The sequence below is a fragment of the Pristiophorus japonicus genome, chromosome 4 (assembly GCF_044704955.1).
Source record: "Pristiophorus japonicus isolate sPriJap1 chromosome 4, sPriJap1.hap1, whole genome shotgun sequence".
Lineage (NCBI taxonomy): Eukaryota > Metazoa > Chordata > Chondrichthyes > Pristiophoridae > Pristiophorus > Pristiophorus japonicus.
The window spans coordinates 129,687,670-129,703,154 of NC_091980.1; the positions used below are offsets into that span (position 1 = coordinate 129,687,670).

The 15,485-nt window shown below is 45.0% G+C and overlaps 1 protein-coding gene across 1 annotated transcript; it reads left to right on the forward strand.

Moving 5' to 3' along the window:
- The first annotated feature begins 12,228 nt into the window (after positions 1-12,228).
- On the forward strand, positions 12,229-14,795 carry LOC139262207 (ferritin heavy chain, oocyte isoform-like). The gene is made up of 4 exons (XM_070877352.1): positions 12,229-12,330; positions 13,680-13,826; positions 14,228-14,353; positions 14,646-14,795. Exons 1-4 carry the CDS (start codon positions 12,229-12,231, stop codon positions 14,793-14,795), a joined length of 525 nt encoding a protein of 174 aa, XP_070733453.1.
- The last annotated feature ends 690 nt before the right edge of the window (positions 14,796-15,485 follow it).

Genomic DNA, 15,485 nt, shown 5'->3' on the forward strand with positions numbered 1-15,485 from the left:
GGTAACATAGAGGCCTGGACTAATGATCCAAAGACCCACCACGGCAGCTGGGGAATTTAAATTCAGTTAATTAAATTTAAATCTAGAATAAAAAAACTAGTATGTTGCTCAGGGACCTATCGGATTGTCGTAAAAACCCATCTGCTTCACTAATATCCTTAGGGAAGGATCTCCAAGCCCAGCAATGTGGTTGAGTCTTAACTGCCCTCCGAAATGGCCTAGCAAGTCAGTCAGTTATAACAAACCGCTACGAGAAACATTAAGAACAAAACAGGACGACCACCCGGCATCGACCTCGGCACCGACCTCTGACATGACAATGGTACACCCAGCCCAGTCAATAATGCAAAGTCTTCCTCACTAACATCCGGAATCTTGTGGCAAACTGTGGAGAGCTGCCCCACAGGTTAGTCAAGCAACAACCCAACATAGTCATAATCACAGAATCATATCTTCCAGCCAATATCCCAGATTCCTCCATCATCATCCCTGCGTATGTCCTGTCCCACCGGAAGGGCAGACCCACCAGAGGTTGCAAAGATCATGTCCGTTATTCCCCGTACGGGACGAAATCCACACTGTGACTCCGGGAGGAGCTCCTCGGCCACAGGGACAAGACAATTGAGGTGAACTGAACCACATCCCCGTGCAGCATGTTAAATTTATATAGAACCTTGGCTAGACATCACTTGCAGTATTGTGAACAGTTCTGATCTCCATAGAATTATATAGAAAGTTAGAATTAATAATGAGAGACTTCAAAAGAAACTTCTTTACTCAGAGAGTGTTTAGAATATTTAACTCGCTATCGAAAGGAATAGTTGAGACAAAAAGCATAGAAGGTGTTTTAGGGGAAGCTGGATAAACATCCTGGATAAATGAGGGAGGAAGGATTGGCAGGATATGCTGATAGGGTTAAATGAGGTTGGGAGGAGGCTCAGTGTGTGAAGTCAAGTCCTCTCAGTACTTCGCTCTCCGTGGTAATGATTGAAAGATAATTAAATCGATCTTATCTCATTCGGTTCCTCACCTCATCCTTGATGCGTTTTACGTTCAAGAAGAACCGCTCACCACTGCAATTTGCCAGGCTGAATGGCCTTTTTCTGTGCTATAAATTTTATGTAATTCTTAAAACAAGGGCACCTGTAACGTTTTTCACATCGAGTGAGCTGAAGAATTTGTTTTATCTGAAACATGAAGCTGTCAAACTCATCAGCACGCAAAACCCAACATGACTTGTAGAATTGTGTCTCATCAACAGATGAATTGTGGTGACATCGATAATCCAAAAGTGCCATTGAGAGATGCAAAGAATGCGGTAACATAGTGGTTATGTTACTGGATGAGTAATCCAGAGGCCTGGACTAATGAACCAAAGTCCCACCACGGCAGCTGGGGAATTTAAATTCAGTTAATTAAATGAAAATCTGGAATAAAAAGCTAGTATCAGTCATGTTGCCCAGTGAGCTATCGGATTGTCATAACAACCCATCTGCTTCACTAATGCCTTTAGGGAAGGAAATCTCCGTCCTTACCTGATCTGGCCGATATGCGATTCCAAACCCACAGCAATGGAGTTGACTCTTAACTGCCCTCTGAAATGGCCTAGCAAGCCACTCAGTTGTAACAAACCGCTACGAGAAACATGAATAAGAATAAATCAGGACTGACCACCCGGCATCGACCTCGGCACCGGCTTCTGACATGACAGTGGTACACCCTGCCCAGTCGACCCTGCAAAGTCCTCCTCACTAACATCTGGTATCTTGTGTCTAAATGGGGAGAACTGTCCCACAGGCTAGTCAAGACCAGGCCCTCAAAACTGCCACCAAGCTCATGGTCTACAGGGCGTAGTAATTCCTGCCCTCCTGTATGGCTCAGAGACATGGACTATGTAAAGCAGACACCTTAAGTTGCTGGAGAAATATCACCAACGATGTCTCCGCCAGATCCTACAAATCCCCTGGGAGGGCAGGCGTACCAACATCAGCGTCCTCGTCCAGGCTAACACCCCAGCATTGAAGGACTGACCACGCTCGATCAGCTCCGCTGGGCAGGCCACGTAGTTCACATGCCAGACACGAGACTCCCAAAGCAAGAGCTCCACACAGAGCTCTTTCATGGCAAACGAGCCAAAGGTGGGCAGCGGAAACGCGATAAGGTCACCCTCAAAGCCTCCCTGATAAAGTGCGACATCCCCACTGATACCTGGGAGTCCCTGGCCCAAGACCGCCCTAAGTGGTGGAAGTGCATCTGAGACGGTGCTGAGCACTTCGAGACTCATCACCGAGAGCATGCAGAAATCGAGCGCAGGCAGCGGAAAGTGCATGCGGCAAACCAATCCCACCAATCCCTTTCCTCAGCGACTATCTGTGGCTCTCATGTTGGACTGTTCAGCCACCAAAGAAATCACTTCAGGAGTGCAAGCAAGTCTTCTTCGATTCCGAGGGACTGCCTATGACGATGATAATCAAGCAACAGCCTGACATAGTCACAATCACAGAATCATACCTTTCAGCCAATGTCCCAGATTCCTCCATCACCTTCCCTTCATATGTCCTGTTCCACCGGAAGGGCAGACCCACCAGAGGTGTCAGCTCAGTGGTATACAGGCGGGAGGGAGCAGCGGTAGGAGTACTCAAAATTTACTCTCGAGCCGATCAAGTCCCATGGGTTCAGGTTAAGCATGGGCATGGAAACCTCCTGCTGATTACCTTCTACCAGCCTCCCTCAGCTTGTATCAGTACTTTTCCATGTTGAAGGCCACTTGGAAGAAGCACCGATAGTAGCAATGGACTTCAATGTCCATCACCAAGAGTGGCTCTGTTGCACTGACCAAGCGGGCTGAGTCCTGAACGATATAGCTGCCTGATTGGGCTTATGACAGATGGTGAGAGAACGAACACAAGGGTAAAACCTACTTGACCTCGTCCTCACCAATCTACCTTTCACAGATTCATCTATCCATGACATCTTTGGTAGCAGTGACCACTACACAGTCCTTGGAGACGAAGTCCTGTCTTTACATTGAGGACATCCTCCTTCGTGGTGAGTGGCTCAACCTCAGTGTTAAATGGAATAGATTCAAAACAGATCTAGCAGCTCAAAATGGGGCATCCATGAGGCACTGTGGGCCATCAGCAACTGCAGTGTTGTATTCCACCACAATCTGTAAATACATGGCCCAGCATATCCCTCACTCGAGCTTTAAAATCAAACCAAGTGACCAATCCTAGTTCAATGAGGAGTGCAGATGAGGATACCAGGAGCAACGCCAGGTGCATCTAAAAATGAGGTGTCAACCTGGGGAAGCTGAAACTCAGGACGACATGCATACTAAACAGTGAAAGTAACATGCTACAAACAGAGCTAAGCGATCCTACAATCAATGGATCAGATCAAAGCTCTGTAGTCCTGCCCCCACATCCAGTCATGAATGGTGGTGGACGATTAAACAACAAATGGAGGGAAGAGGCTCCATGAATAACCCCATCCTCAATGATGGCGGAGCCCAGCACGCGAGTGCAAAAGACAAGGCTGAAGTATTTGCAACAACCTTCAGCCAGAAGTGTCTCATGGATGATTTTTCTCGGCCTTCTCCTGAAGTGCCCACCACCACAGAAGCCAGCCTTCATCCAATTCAATTCACTTCACATGATATTAAGAAACATATGAGTGCACTGGATACTGTAAATGCAATAGGCCCCGACATCATCCTATCCGGTTCATGGTCCACAACTAGCCGCGCCTCGAGCCAAACTGTTCCAGTACAGAGACAGTAGCATGCACCCGACAATGTGAAAAACTTCCCAGGTACATCCTGTCCACAAAAAGCAGGACAAATCCATTCAGGCCAATTATCGCCCCATCAGTCAATTCATCATCATCATAGGCAGACCCTCGAAATGAGGATGACTTGCTTCCTCGCCAAAAAGGAATGAGTTCACAGGTGTTTCAATGAAGGACCTAATATTCTAGATGCTGAACTACATCTTGGAGGGTGGAAGATGCCTGTGCTTGGATGTTTTTAACGTGAGGTGGCCAAGCACACCAGCCATCACATGGGCTTGACAGAGCTAGGTCTTGGTCCAGTGGCAAGGATTACCCAAGAAAACTGGAGACTAGTGCTGCTGCACAAACTGAGCGCGCACACATCTGGCAGTGTGGGCTGGCTCGTGCTGCCCCTGGGCCCTCACCTCTTCTGCGCCCCAGACTCACGCCTCTCCTGGGCCCCGGTCACTTCCTTCTACTCTCGCCGCTTCTTTGCCCTATCCTGCTGTGCCTGCCTGCACTGCAATGAGCGACCTGACTTCGCAGTCATTATCATTTGCTGCTTGTGGGAGATTCCTGTGTGCAAATTATCAGCAAGGTGATGGAAGATGTTGTCGACAGTGGTACTCATCAATAATCTATTCACCGATGCCCAGTTTGGGTTGCGCCAGGAGCACTCGGCTCCTGATCTCATTGCAGCCTTGGTCCAAACATGTACAAAGGAGCTGAATTACAGGTGAAGTGAGAGTGACTGCCTTTGACATCAAGGCAGCTTCTGACTGAGTGTGGCATCAAGGAGCCCTCGTAAAACTGAAGTCAATACGAATATAGAAAACTCTCCATGAGCTGGAGTCATATCTAGCACAAAGGAAGTTGGTTGTGATTGCTGGAGGTCAATCATCTCACCCCAGGACATAGCTGCAGGAGTTCCTCAGGGCAGTGTCCTATGCCAACTATCATATGCTGCTTCATCAATGATCATCCCTCCATCATAAAGGCTAGAAGTGGAGATGTTTTTTGATGATTGAACAGTGGTCAGTTCAATTTGCAACACCTGAGAAATGAAGCAGTCCACGCCTAAATGCAGCAAGACCTGGACAACATTCAGGCTTGGGCTGATAAGGGACAAGTAACAATGGTGCCACACAAATGCCAGACCATGGCTATCTGCAACAAGCAAGATTCTAACCACCTGCCCTTAGCATTCACTGTCACTGAATTCCCCAGCATCAAAACCTGGGGTCACCGTTGACCAGAAACTTAACTAGACCAGCCGCATAAGCACTGTGGTAACAAGAGCGGGTCAGAGGCTGGGTATTCTGCAGTGTGTATCTCACATCCTGACAACCTAAAGCCTTTCCACCATCTACAAGGTACAAGTCAGGAGTTTGGTGGAATACTCTCCACTGACCTGGATGAGTGCAACTTCAACAATACGGAAAAAGCATGAGACCATCCAGGACAAAGCAGCTCTCTTGATTGGCATCCCATCCACCACCTTCACCATTCGCTGCCTCCACCTCCGACGCACCATGGCTGCAGTGTGTACCATCGACAAGATGCACTGCAGCAACTCGCCAAGGCTTTTTCAGCAGCACTTGCCAACCCAAAAGCTCTAACACCTAGAAGGACAAGGGCAGCAGAAGTTTGGGAACACTATCAGCTGCAAGTTCCTCTCCAACTTACACACCAACCTGACTTGGAAATATATCACCATTCCTTCTTCGTCACTGGAGGAAAATCCTGAAACTCCCTCCCTAACAGCACTGTGGAAGTATCTTCACCACAAGACTGCAGCGGTGCAAGAAGATGGCTGACCAGCACCTTCTCAAGGGCAATTAGGGACGGGTAATATATGCTGGCCTTGAGCTCAGACATTGGTGGTCTCTGTAGCTGTTACTCACTTCTTTGCCCACACCGCTTAATAGAGAATCCACAACAGCAGTGGTGCGTTTACTGAGCTACACGTAGTAATAACTCTGAATGCAAAGAGTATAGATGCATTTAAGGGGAAGCTAGATAAACGCAAGGGAGAAAGGAATAGAAGGATATGCTAATAAGTCTAGATGAAGTGGGGTGGGAGAAGGCTCACATGGAGCATAAACCACAGCATGGACCAGTTGGCCCAAATGGTCTTTCTCTGTATTGTAAATTGTAAGTAATTCTTAAAACATGAGCACCTGTAAAGTTTCACATCGAGTGAGCTGGAGACTTTGTTGAATACATGGAGCCTTCAAATCCATCAGTACGCAGACACAGGCTGACTCATGGAACTGTGGATCATCAATATATGAATTTTGTAACATTGATACCTCAACGGGTCTTTTGAGAGTTGCTAAGACATTAACCTGGAATGTCTGTACATGACAATTTAATTGCACCCAATACAGTTCTCAGCTAAATTCCTAAAAATAACTTGTAAACACTGGATTTTTAGAGCTGCAGCATTAACATTTGTATCCATCCATAGCCATGAAGGAGAGAAATGGAGATCCAATCCAGGGAGATGGTTATGTAACGCACAGTGGGACTAAATACAAATTGATAGTGGGCTAAAAAATTGAGAATGTTGGCATTGGGGCCAGGGCATTGGAAAAATGGGTTTAACTTCTTGGGCCTTTTATTTTGTGGAATTAATGAAATATATTTACTCATCCCAGAAGGATTATAGTTTGTTGGAGTACCGTTAGTCTTTCAATACCTTACCCAATTCCTTATTCATGTGAATGGAGGTTGTGTTGGTGTGTTATTCAACCATGATGGGAGCGGGCGGAAGAGAAGCTGTCCCAGAACCACACCCTTAGGGTATCCACACTAACCAATGAAGCTGTGACAGCAAGCTGATGCCACGTGTTGCTTTCCTTCCTCACCCAATTGTAGTGCCCAGAGCTCAGTGTGCTGAGACATTGCTTGTCTGCCTACAAAACTTAACAGAAAGCCTATAGCAGCAATTGGGAGTTCCATTACTGAACTGCCTGGATAACTGAACAGGATCTGTAGCAGCTACTGAATACAAACTGCTCTTCACAGAGCAGGTACACTAAATAGGAAGCTAATCCAGGACTTATTCTTCACTGGACTGAAATAGTGCAAACTGGTTTAATGGAAAACATTCCTGTTGTTGAACACATTTTACAGCTACTTGCATTTTGTTGGATTTAATTGTTATTTATGTAAGAGCAGATAGTGACACCAGGTAATGTTGTACAGAAATCTAAGGTCCAAGCTCTGGAGATCCCTCCCTAACCATCTCTGTACGTCCTTAATACATACCTCTGATCAGGTTTTTGGTCACTGGGCCAATATCCCATGGGGCTGTCAATTGTCTAAATACACCCTTCAACGTTTTAGATCTTACAACAGGTATATCCCAGTTAATACAATCGGCATTACACTAGAGGATAAACAAATTTCATAGGACTGAATGCCATCACACTGTTGCACAGCTCAATTTAATTCTTGTTTGATGTAAACCAAGTTATGTTAAATAAAAAATAAGCAACCACTCAAATTTACAAGGAGACAAAACCCAGTCCAATGTTGAACAGTTTATTTACAGTGATGGGTCTCAGCTCTTTGTACAAAGTCACAAGCCATCATTCCCTACAGGACTGGGTCTAAATTATAGAAATACAAGTACCATGCACAATAAGCTTCATCCAGTCAGTTTAGTCACTCTCCCCCAGCGTGTGCTTGTCAAACAGGTACTCTCCCAGGCCATACTTGGGGGCTCCCAGTCTCTTCAGGTTGGTGATGTGATCACCAAGCTTCTTGATCATCTTCACTTGTTCATCCAAGTAGTGGGTCTCCAGGAAGTCACACAACTGAAAGAAGGAAACTAGTTATGTCCAGCAGCAGATATCAAGGAATGTCAGCTTCCACTTGAGAATTTAAATTTTAATCCTCTTGAAGTGGAGTATAGTCAAGCAGTGCAATTGATGGAATGAGATTAAACTTACTGCACAATAAGTGATCAGATCCTGGGATCACTGAGACATATTTACTCGACAATGTCCACAGGAGGCCACCTTCCCCCGTCCCTTCCCAAAGCTCAATAAAAATCCACCAACAAATCTATTGGGCGTGGTAATCCTTTAATTAGGCGCAAGCACAGCAAGGTTCCACAACCTCCAACTTACCCAAAAGCCCACATTAAGAACTTACTTGAGGGTCAGTGCTCCCAGTGGAGAGTTTGTGCAGATCCAGCAGACTCTGGTTGACATTCTTCTCCATCTGCAGAGCTCTCTGCATCGCCTCCAGACCATTGCTCCATTCATCCTGCTCTGGTTTCTGGAAAGCAACATTTCACGTATAATGGATGAAACAAACCTGCAATCAAATGACAACATTACCATGAAGCAATGTGTTAGAATATAAAATTTCCATGAGGCCATCACAACCATTGGAGTCATATTAATGAAGCAAATAGCATATTTAAGGGGAGGCTAGGCAAGTGCATGGGAGAGAAAGGAATAGACCGATATGTTGATCGGGTTAGATGAAGCAAGGAGAGAGGAGGCTCTTGTGGAGCATTAAAACTGGCATTGGCCAGCTTGGCCAAATTGGAATCAGTTGTCTTATATTGATGGCCTTTAGTTTTGCTCTGCCCCACATGTGAAAACATTCTCTTTGTATCTACTCTATCAAACATTTCATAATTATATGGAACTCTATTTGCTCACCCCTCAGCCTTCTCTTTTCAAGTGACCCAGTGGAGAGTTTGTGCAGATCCAGCAGACTCTGGTTCACATTCTTCTCCATCTGCAGAGCTATCTGCATCACCTCCAGACCATTGCTCCACTCATCCTGCTCCGGTTTCTGGAAAGCAACAGTTCACATATAATGGATTAAACAAACCTACAATCAAATGTCAACATTACCATGAACCAATGTGTTTGAATATAAAATTGCCATGAGGCCGTCACAACCATTGGAGTGATATTGATGAAGCAAATAGGGGAGGCTAGGCAAAGAGACCCAGCCTGTTCATCCTTTCCTGATAGGTATAGCTATACCCTCACATTTCTGGTATCATCCTTGTAAATCTTTTTTACACCCTCTTCAGTTGTTCTGTAACTGTGCCTCATCATAGATTCATACAGCACAAAAGGAGGCCATCCAGCCCATCGTGCCTGTGCAGGCTCTTTGAAAGAGCGATCCAATTAGTCCCACTCCTCAGCTCCTTTCCCATAGCCCTGCAATATTTTTCTTTTCACCTATATATCCAATTCACCTTTTTAAAGTTGTTATTAAATCTGCTTCTACCATACTTTCAGTCAGCATGTTTCAGATCAAAAGAACTCGTAGCGTAAAAAAAATTCTCATCTCTCCCCTCTGGTCCTTTTCCTTTCATGTTGGTGTTTCTCTGAGATCCAAAGCTGTGACGTCTGGTTTCAGTGCAGAAGTGGTTCAGTCCTGGATTAGCTGATGAGAGGTGTTGGCTTCGATTGAAACTCTGCTTTAGATGGGTCAGAGGGGATGGCAGTGATTCTGATCCGGAGCCAATCACGCCACAGGCATTGCCCTTTCGGGGGAGATGCCATCAATGAGCACAGTTGACCCACCTGAACGGAACACGTGTCTGTGTATTTACACTTGTATAGGCCGAAGGATCCAAGATGCAGTGACTGTCCTGCAGTCACAAAGGGCTTCGAGCAAACTGATGGACATCACATGATCACACTCAATGGCCACCATGGTAGGCACCAGAGACTTCGATTCAGGCCTTGGGGTTATTGGGTTTGGGGATCCTTTTATCCTTTCCACAAGATCTCTTTGAATTCAGTGTCACTCCCTGTGATGAATCGGGATGGCGATAGGCACAGCAAGCCCAAGGTGGTGAGAAGCTTCATTTGCCATTGATGAATTTTCATACAATAGCACAGATCGAATAAGTTGACGCGAAACTTTGAGAGATGCAAAGACATTAACAAGGAATGACTGAAGACAGCAACTTCATTTCACTCACTGCAGTTCTCAACTAATTAACTTATAAACATTGGATAAATACAGTTGCAGTGTCAACATTTGAATCCATTCTTGGGGTAAAGGAGACACATGGAGATCCAGTAGGATTTGGAGAGGATGATTGCGATTTGGTATGAAATGCACAATGGGACTGAATACAAATAGATACATTTATGGAGAAGCTGATTGTTACACTCATAATAAATAGTTAGACTGAGTACTGTGTGCAATGAGCAAGTGTGACCTTAGCTCCTTTATTACAATTCCAGAGTGCAGGTACCTTGTGGGCAACCTGCTTATATACTGTGCTCCCAAGGGATGCTGGGATCCCTTGGGACTCTAACAGGTGGGCCCTCTGGTGATCAGGAGTGATGCAGGTTACAAGGGGTTAAATACATAACATCACTCCCCTGTGAAGTCAACAGTACACTTATTTACAAGGTGAGACGATCTGAGGCTTTGCGCTCCCCTGTCGATCGTCTCCGTACAAATGCTGGTGAGGGTGGGTTGGTACGTTCTTCATTGGCCTGTTGGGCAGCCGGCCTTGCCGGGCTGCTGGGGTTGATGAGTTCGGTTTCGTGGTCAACTATGATGTCAGTTGCCACTTGTGTGTGTTGGAAGGTCAAATTTGGTGGGGTCCTCTTCAGGTTGTTCGTAGCTGTTGGTGAACCGCAATTTGATTTGGTCCATGTTTTCTATGCGTTTGTCCATTGGTCAGTTTGACCTGAAACACCCTACTCCCCTCTTTGGCTGTAACCGTGCCAGCGAGCCATTTGGGATCATGTCCATAATTGAGCACAAACACAGGATCATTGATCTCAATATCGCGTGACAAATTTGCATGGCCATGGTACACACTCTGTTGATGTCGCTTGCCCTCCACGTGATCATAGAGGTCAGGGTGGACAAGAGACTTGTTTTAAGCGCTCTTTTCATGAGCAGCTCAGCTGGGGGAATCCTGGTGAGTGAGTGGGGTCTGGTGCAGTAGCTGGGACAATCTGCAGGGAGCCTTTCAACACACATTGCAAGCTTTGCTTGATGGTCGCACACACACACACACACACACACACACAGTAGTGAGGGAGTGCTGCACTGTCAGACAGGCAGTATTGCGGGAGCGCCGCACTGTTGGAGGGGCAGTACTGAGGGATTGCTGCACTGTCGGAGGGGGCAGTACTGAGGGAGTGCTACACTATCGGAGGTGCCATATTTCAGATGAGACGCTAGACCGTCTGCTCTCTTAGGTGGACGTCAAAGATCTCAGGATGCTATTTTGAAGAAGCGCAGGGGAGATCTCTCTGGTTTCCTTGACAATATGTATCCCTAAATAAAACAGATTCTCTGGTCATTCTCTGCTGAACTTGATTGGCTGTAAAGAGCTTTAAGACATCCTGAGGCCGTGAAAGGGCTATGTAAATGGAATTCTTTCTTCTTTCTAAGAGGATAAGCATTCCCAAGGCTGCCACAATGAAGTCCAGATGCAAGGAGATATTCGGATGCAAGTCTTTCTTTCTTTTTGGACTGCAGTCCATTTCATTGCTTGTAAACTGTCATGGTAACATAACAAGAATTGAAAATCCCACGGTCCGCGCCACATTCTAGCTCCTGTGTGTACAGGTGCTCACTAAACCTGGAAGTGATGGAGTATCTGAGCACTTGCGCTTGTCACATTCCTCACACGCACTGTCCAGTCACCTGACCCCCTGTCGGTTGCTTTGCAGACTCACTGGTCTGTCTTTGGATGTTGCATCCACAGATACCTGCAAATGACCAACCCACTGAACCGCGCAGAACGATAAAAAATACACTGACTTGCAAATAACAGAGGATTCAATGAATCTTTCAAGGTGGCCATTAACTGCTCCAGGCAGAGCACGGATGATGGGGTGTTCTCTCTGTCTGCCTGACTCTCTTCCGCGGCTATGTCAGTGCCCGGGTATCCCTGGAGAGGGAGCACGCAGTGTCTGCCGGTCTGCTTGAGGCTTTCCGTGACCGGTGGGCACCAGAGGGACTGCAGTGCAACGTGGATACAGGGAACTAAATTATAATTTGAAAAGTTTTTAATGTTAGTTTTGTCATAATGTGGACCTGACAGTTTATTCCCCCTTATAAAGTTGGCACTTATGGTTTAAGTGTTTCTGATAGCTGATTTAATCATCCCAATTAATTAGCCCAAAGAGTAGAGGATTAATTTAAACCTGTGATTCTGAATATTTGAACTGTGTTTGAGGAAATTTTGAACAATTGAGATCCTCATTGAGTTGTCAGCCAATGATTCTCACTTTTCAAAGATCTGATTGGCTCTGGGAGTGCATCCACCTCCTCCCTTTAATTGATTGGTGCTCTGAGAGGCTGCAACTTCTGATTGGATATTGAGGACTGCCACACCCTGGATTATCGCTCAGTATTAATACAGGAGTTTGAGGTTGGTTAAATGTTATCTTGGTACTTCTACAAAGTTTATACTTCAGAAAAATAAACACCACTAAAATGGCTTCTCAAGTGCGTCAGAACTACCACCAGGATTGTGAGGATGCTGTCAACAAGCAGATCAACATGGAGCTATATTCCTCCTACGTTTATCTCTCTATGGTGAGTTTTGTGTTTTTTTGCCACTTCACAATGGAGACTATGTAATGTGAATTTATGAAATCCCGTGCTGTACCCTGCCCATCTATTTCTCTCTGTTGCCCCCCAGCCCAATCTATGCAGTGAACTCACTTTTAAAGCTATAATGCGAAATAATTTATCTTCCTGTGTACTCATTAACAAACTGCCTCTGTTCCTTGCAGCAGCTGTACCATACTCTGATGTTGAATCTTGATGATTCTTTCCTGGGCTCTTGAGCTTGAAGTTTATCTTGAATGCATTCTGCACTCAATGTGAGGAATTCAGAATTTGTTTCCTCATTCTAACTCACTCCATGGACTTTCCTTACATTGCTGGTTCAATGGGTGATGTCATAAACAGCTCAGCCATTTAGGAGGGCAGTCAGGAAGTATTCTTTCCCACCAGTGTGGTGGAAATCTGAAACACTTTCTTTCCCAGCCATCCCTCACCTCCACAGGGGGAGGATGGGAAGAAAGTGTTACAAATGCTTGCTTCCCTCCTGTTGTTTTTAAACTCTTAATCTTAAATACCCATTTGTATCCTTCTGTCATACCTCTCTGTCTTTGCTTTATTGATGGTAAAGGCTTCATCAATTGTCTGTACTCCATGGCCTCTCCCTTAACCCCTCTGCTTTTCTACCCTGTGAACTTCACCAATCACCTCACATTGAGGGGTTTTCATAACTTTTATTCCATGGCACCTGGTTCTCAAAAGTTTTGATGGTGCTAAATTCATGCTGCTTGTGGTAGTTTAATTCTTTGGCATGACTGGAGCTAGTAAAACTCATTTTGTTTTTCTCCTCTTTTGTATGATTATGAATTCTGCACTGTGGCTAGATCTCTACTTTAATGGGGTTGCTCGGTGTTCCAATACTGCCCTTCAACTGGCCTGAACACACTAGATCTGTGTCAATAAACAATGATTATTAGAGTGTGCTAATGGTAACCAGGATATTAATCTTGTTAGGGTTCCTTCACTAATTTTGAGTGGTAAATTAGAACATTAATCTTATCAAATTTGAATTGATCATGAAATGATGCAACAGAGGAGGCCATTCAGTCCATTGTCTGTCGCTGACTGTTTGGTGGAGCGATACAACTCGTCCACTCTGTTCCCATTGCCTTGCAAATCACTAAGTTTCCCTTTTTGCTGGAGGTGAGATTATCCATTATCTTTACCAGGTTAGTTGTGTATGGGCTAGTTTCCATAACTACATACAAGTTCAATGAGGCTGAGCCCTTGAAAGCAAGAGCAATGAGCTTGGCTTTATGTACAATGCCCATGATAATTGGTCTTCCTTGCAATAAACTACTCTTCTGATCTCTCTGCAGTCCTTCTACTTTGACCGGGATGATGTTGCCCTGCGTCACTTTGCTGAGTTCTTCAAAGAGCAGTCACATGAGGAACGAGAGCATGCTGAGAAACTGATGGAATTTCAGAATCGACGTGGGGGCCGGATTATCTTGGCGGACATCAAGGTTTGGCTCAATAAACGAGAGGGGCCTTCTGTCTGGATCCCCTGAGACTGATTGTTCCCAATACATTCTCTAAAGCGGTTGGTTCCAATTTATAGCACAGAAACCAGCCATTTGGACAAACTGGTCTATGCTGGTGATCAGGCTCCAGACAACATCTCCCACCTTGCTTTATCTTGCAACATATCCTTTTATTCCTTTTTCCCACATGTACTTATTAAGCTCCCCCTTAAATACATCTGTGCTATTCACCTGATCAATTTGACTCCAGTGGTTGATGGCTTAATGCAGTAATTCTCCATTCAACACACTGATTCATGGTATCCTAGAATTCTGATTGCATTTTTTTTTCAGCCCTAATTCCTTCAATACATTGTAAGTGAACATGAGAATTTCCTCTTCAGAAACCACAGCAGGATGAGTGGAGCAATGGTCTGGAGGTGATGCAGAGAGCTCTGCAGATGGAGAAGAATGTGAACCAGAGTCTGCTGGATCTGCACAAACTCTCCACTGAGAGGACAGATCCTCATGTAAGTTCCTAATGCTTTTAATGTGGGCATTTGGCTAAGTTGGAGGTGGTGGAACCTTGCTGTCCTTGAATCTAATTTAAAAAGATCTCTGTTGTCTTTTTTGGGGTAGATATTGTAAATGTGTCCCTGTGATCCCAGCACCTCTTGTACAGCAAGTTTTCATCAATTTCAATTGCACCACTTAACTATCCTCCCAGTTCAAAAGGATTAAAATCCAAACTCTTCAGGGGTAACCTCCAATGTTCCTTGATATCTGCTACTGGCCATAACTCATTTCCCTCTTCTCCTTCAGTTGTGTGACTTCCTGAAGACCCACTACTTGGATGAACAAGTGAAGATGATTAAGAAGCTTGGAGATCACATCACCAACCTGAAGAGACTGGGAGCCCCTGAGAATGGTCTGGGAGAGTACCTGTTTGACAAGCACACCTTGGGAGAGTGACAGAAGCTTGTGTTTATATAATTGAGACTCTGACCTACTTTTGACTTGGTACAGGCTAAGAGACCTGGGTTCTTGATGTGAAATGTAATTTACAGTATTGGACTGTAAATAAACTGTCCAATATTGGATTGGTTTTGTCTCCTTGCAAGTTTGGTTGCTTATTTTCTATTTATCATAACTTGTTATAGGCCCAATATTTCACTTGGCTATGCAATAGTTTTGCCCTGGGATTCAGTCATAGAATGCTAACAGCACAGGAGGACATTCAGCTGGTTGAGCCTGTGCTGGCTCTCAGCAAGAACACTTCAGCTAGTTCCACTCCCCTGCACTTTCCCTGTAGCCCTGCAATTTTTTTCCCTTCAGGTGCTTGTCGAATTCCATGATTCAATCTACCACTACCAGCCTCTCAGGCAGTGCAGTACAGATATTAACCACTCCCTGCATAAAAGCTTTCCTCAAGTCAGCTGTGGTTCTTCTGCCAATTGCCTTAAAACTGTCTGCTGGTTGTCTACTCTTCTGCAGGTGGGAACAGTCCTATAATTTTTTTTTTGCTGTGGTAATTTCAAGATATTGACATGTATATTCATAAAAACATAAATAGGAGCAGTAGTAGGCCATTTGGCCCTTCATTGCCATTCAATATGATCATAATTGATCCTTTAACACAACACCATATTCCTGCTTTTACCC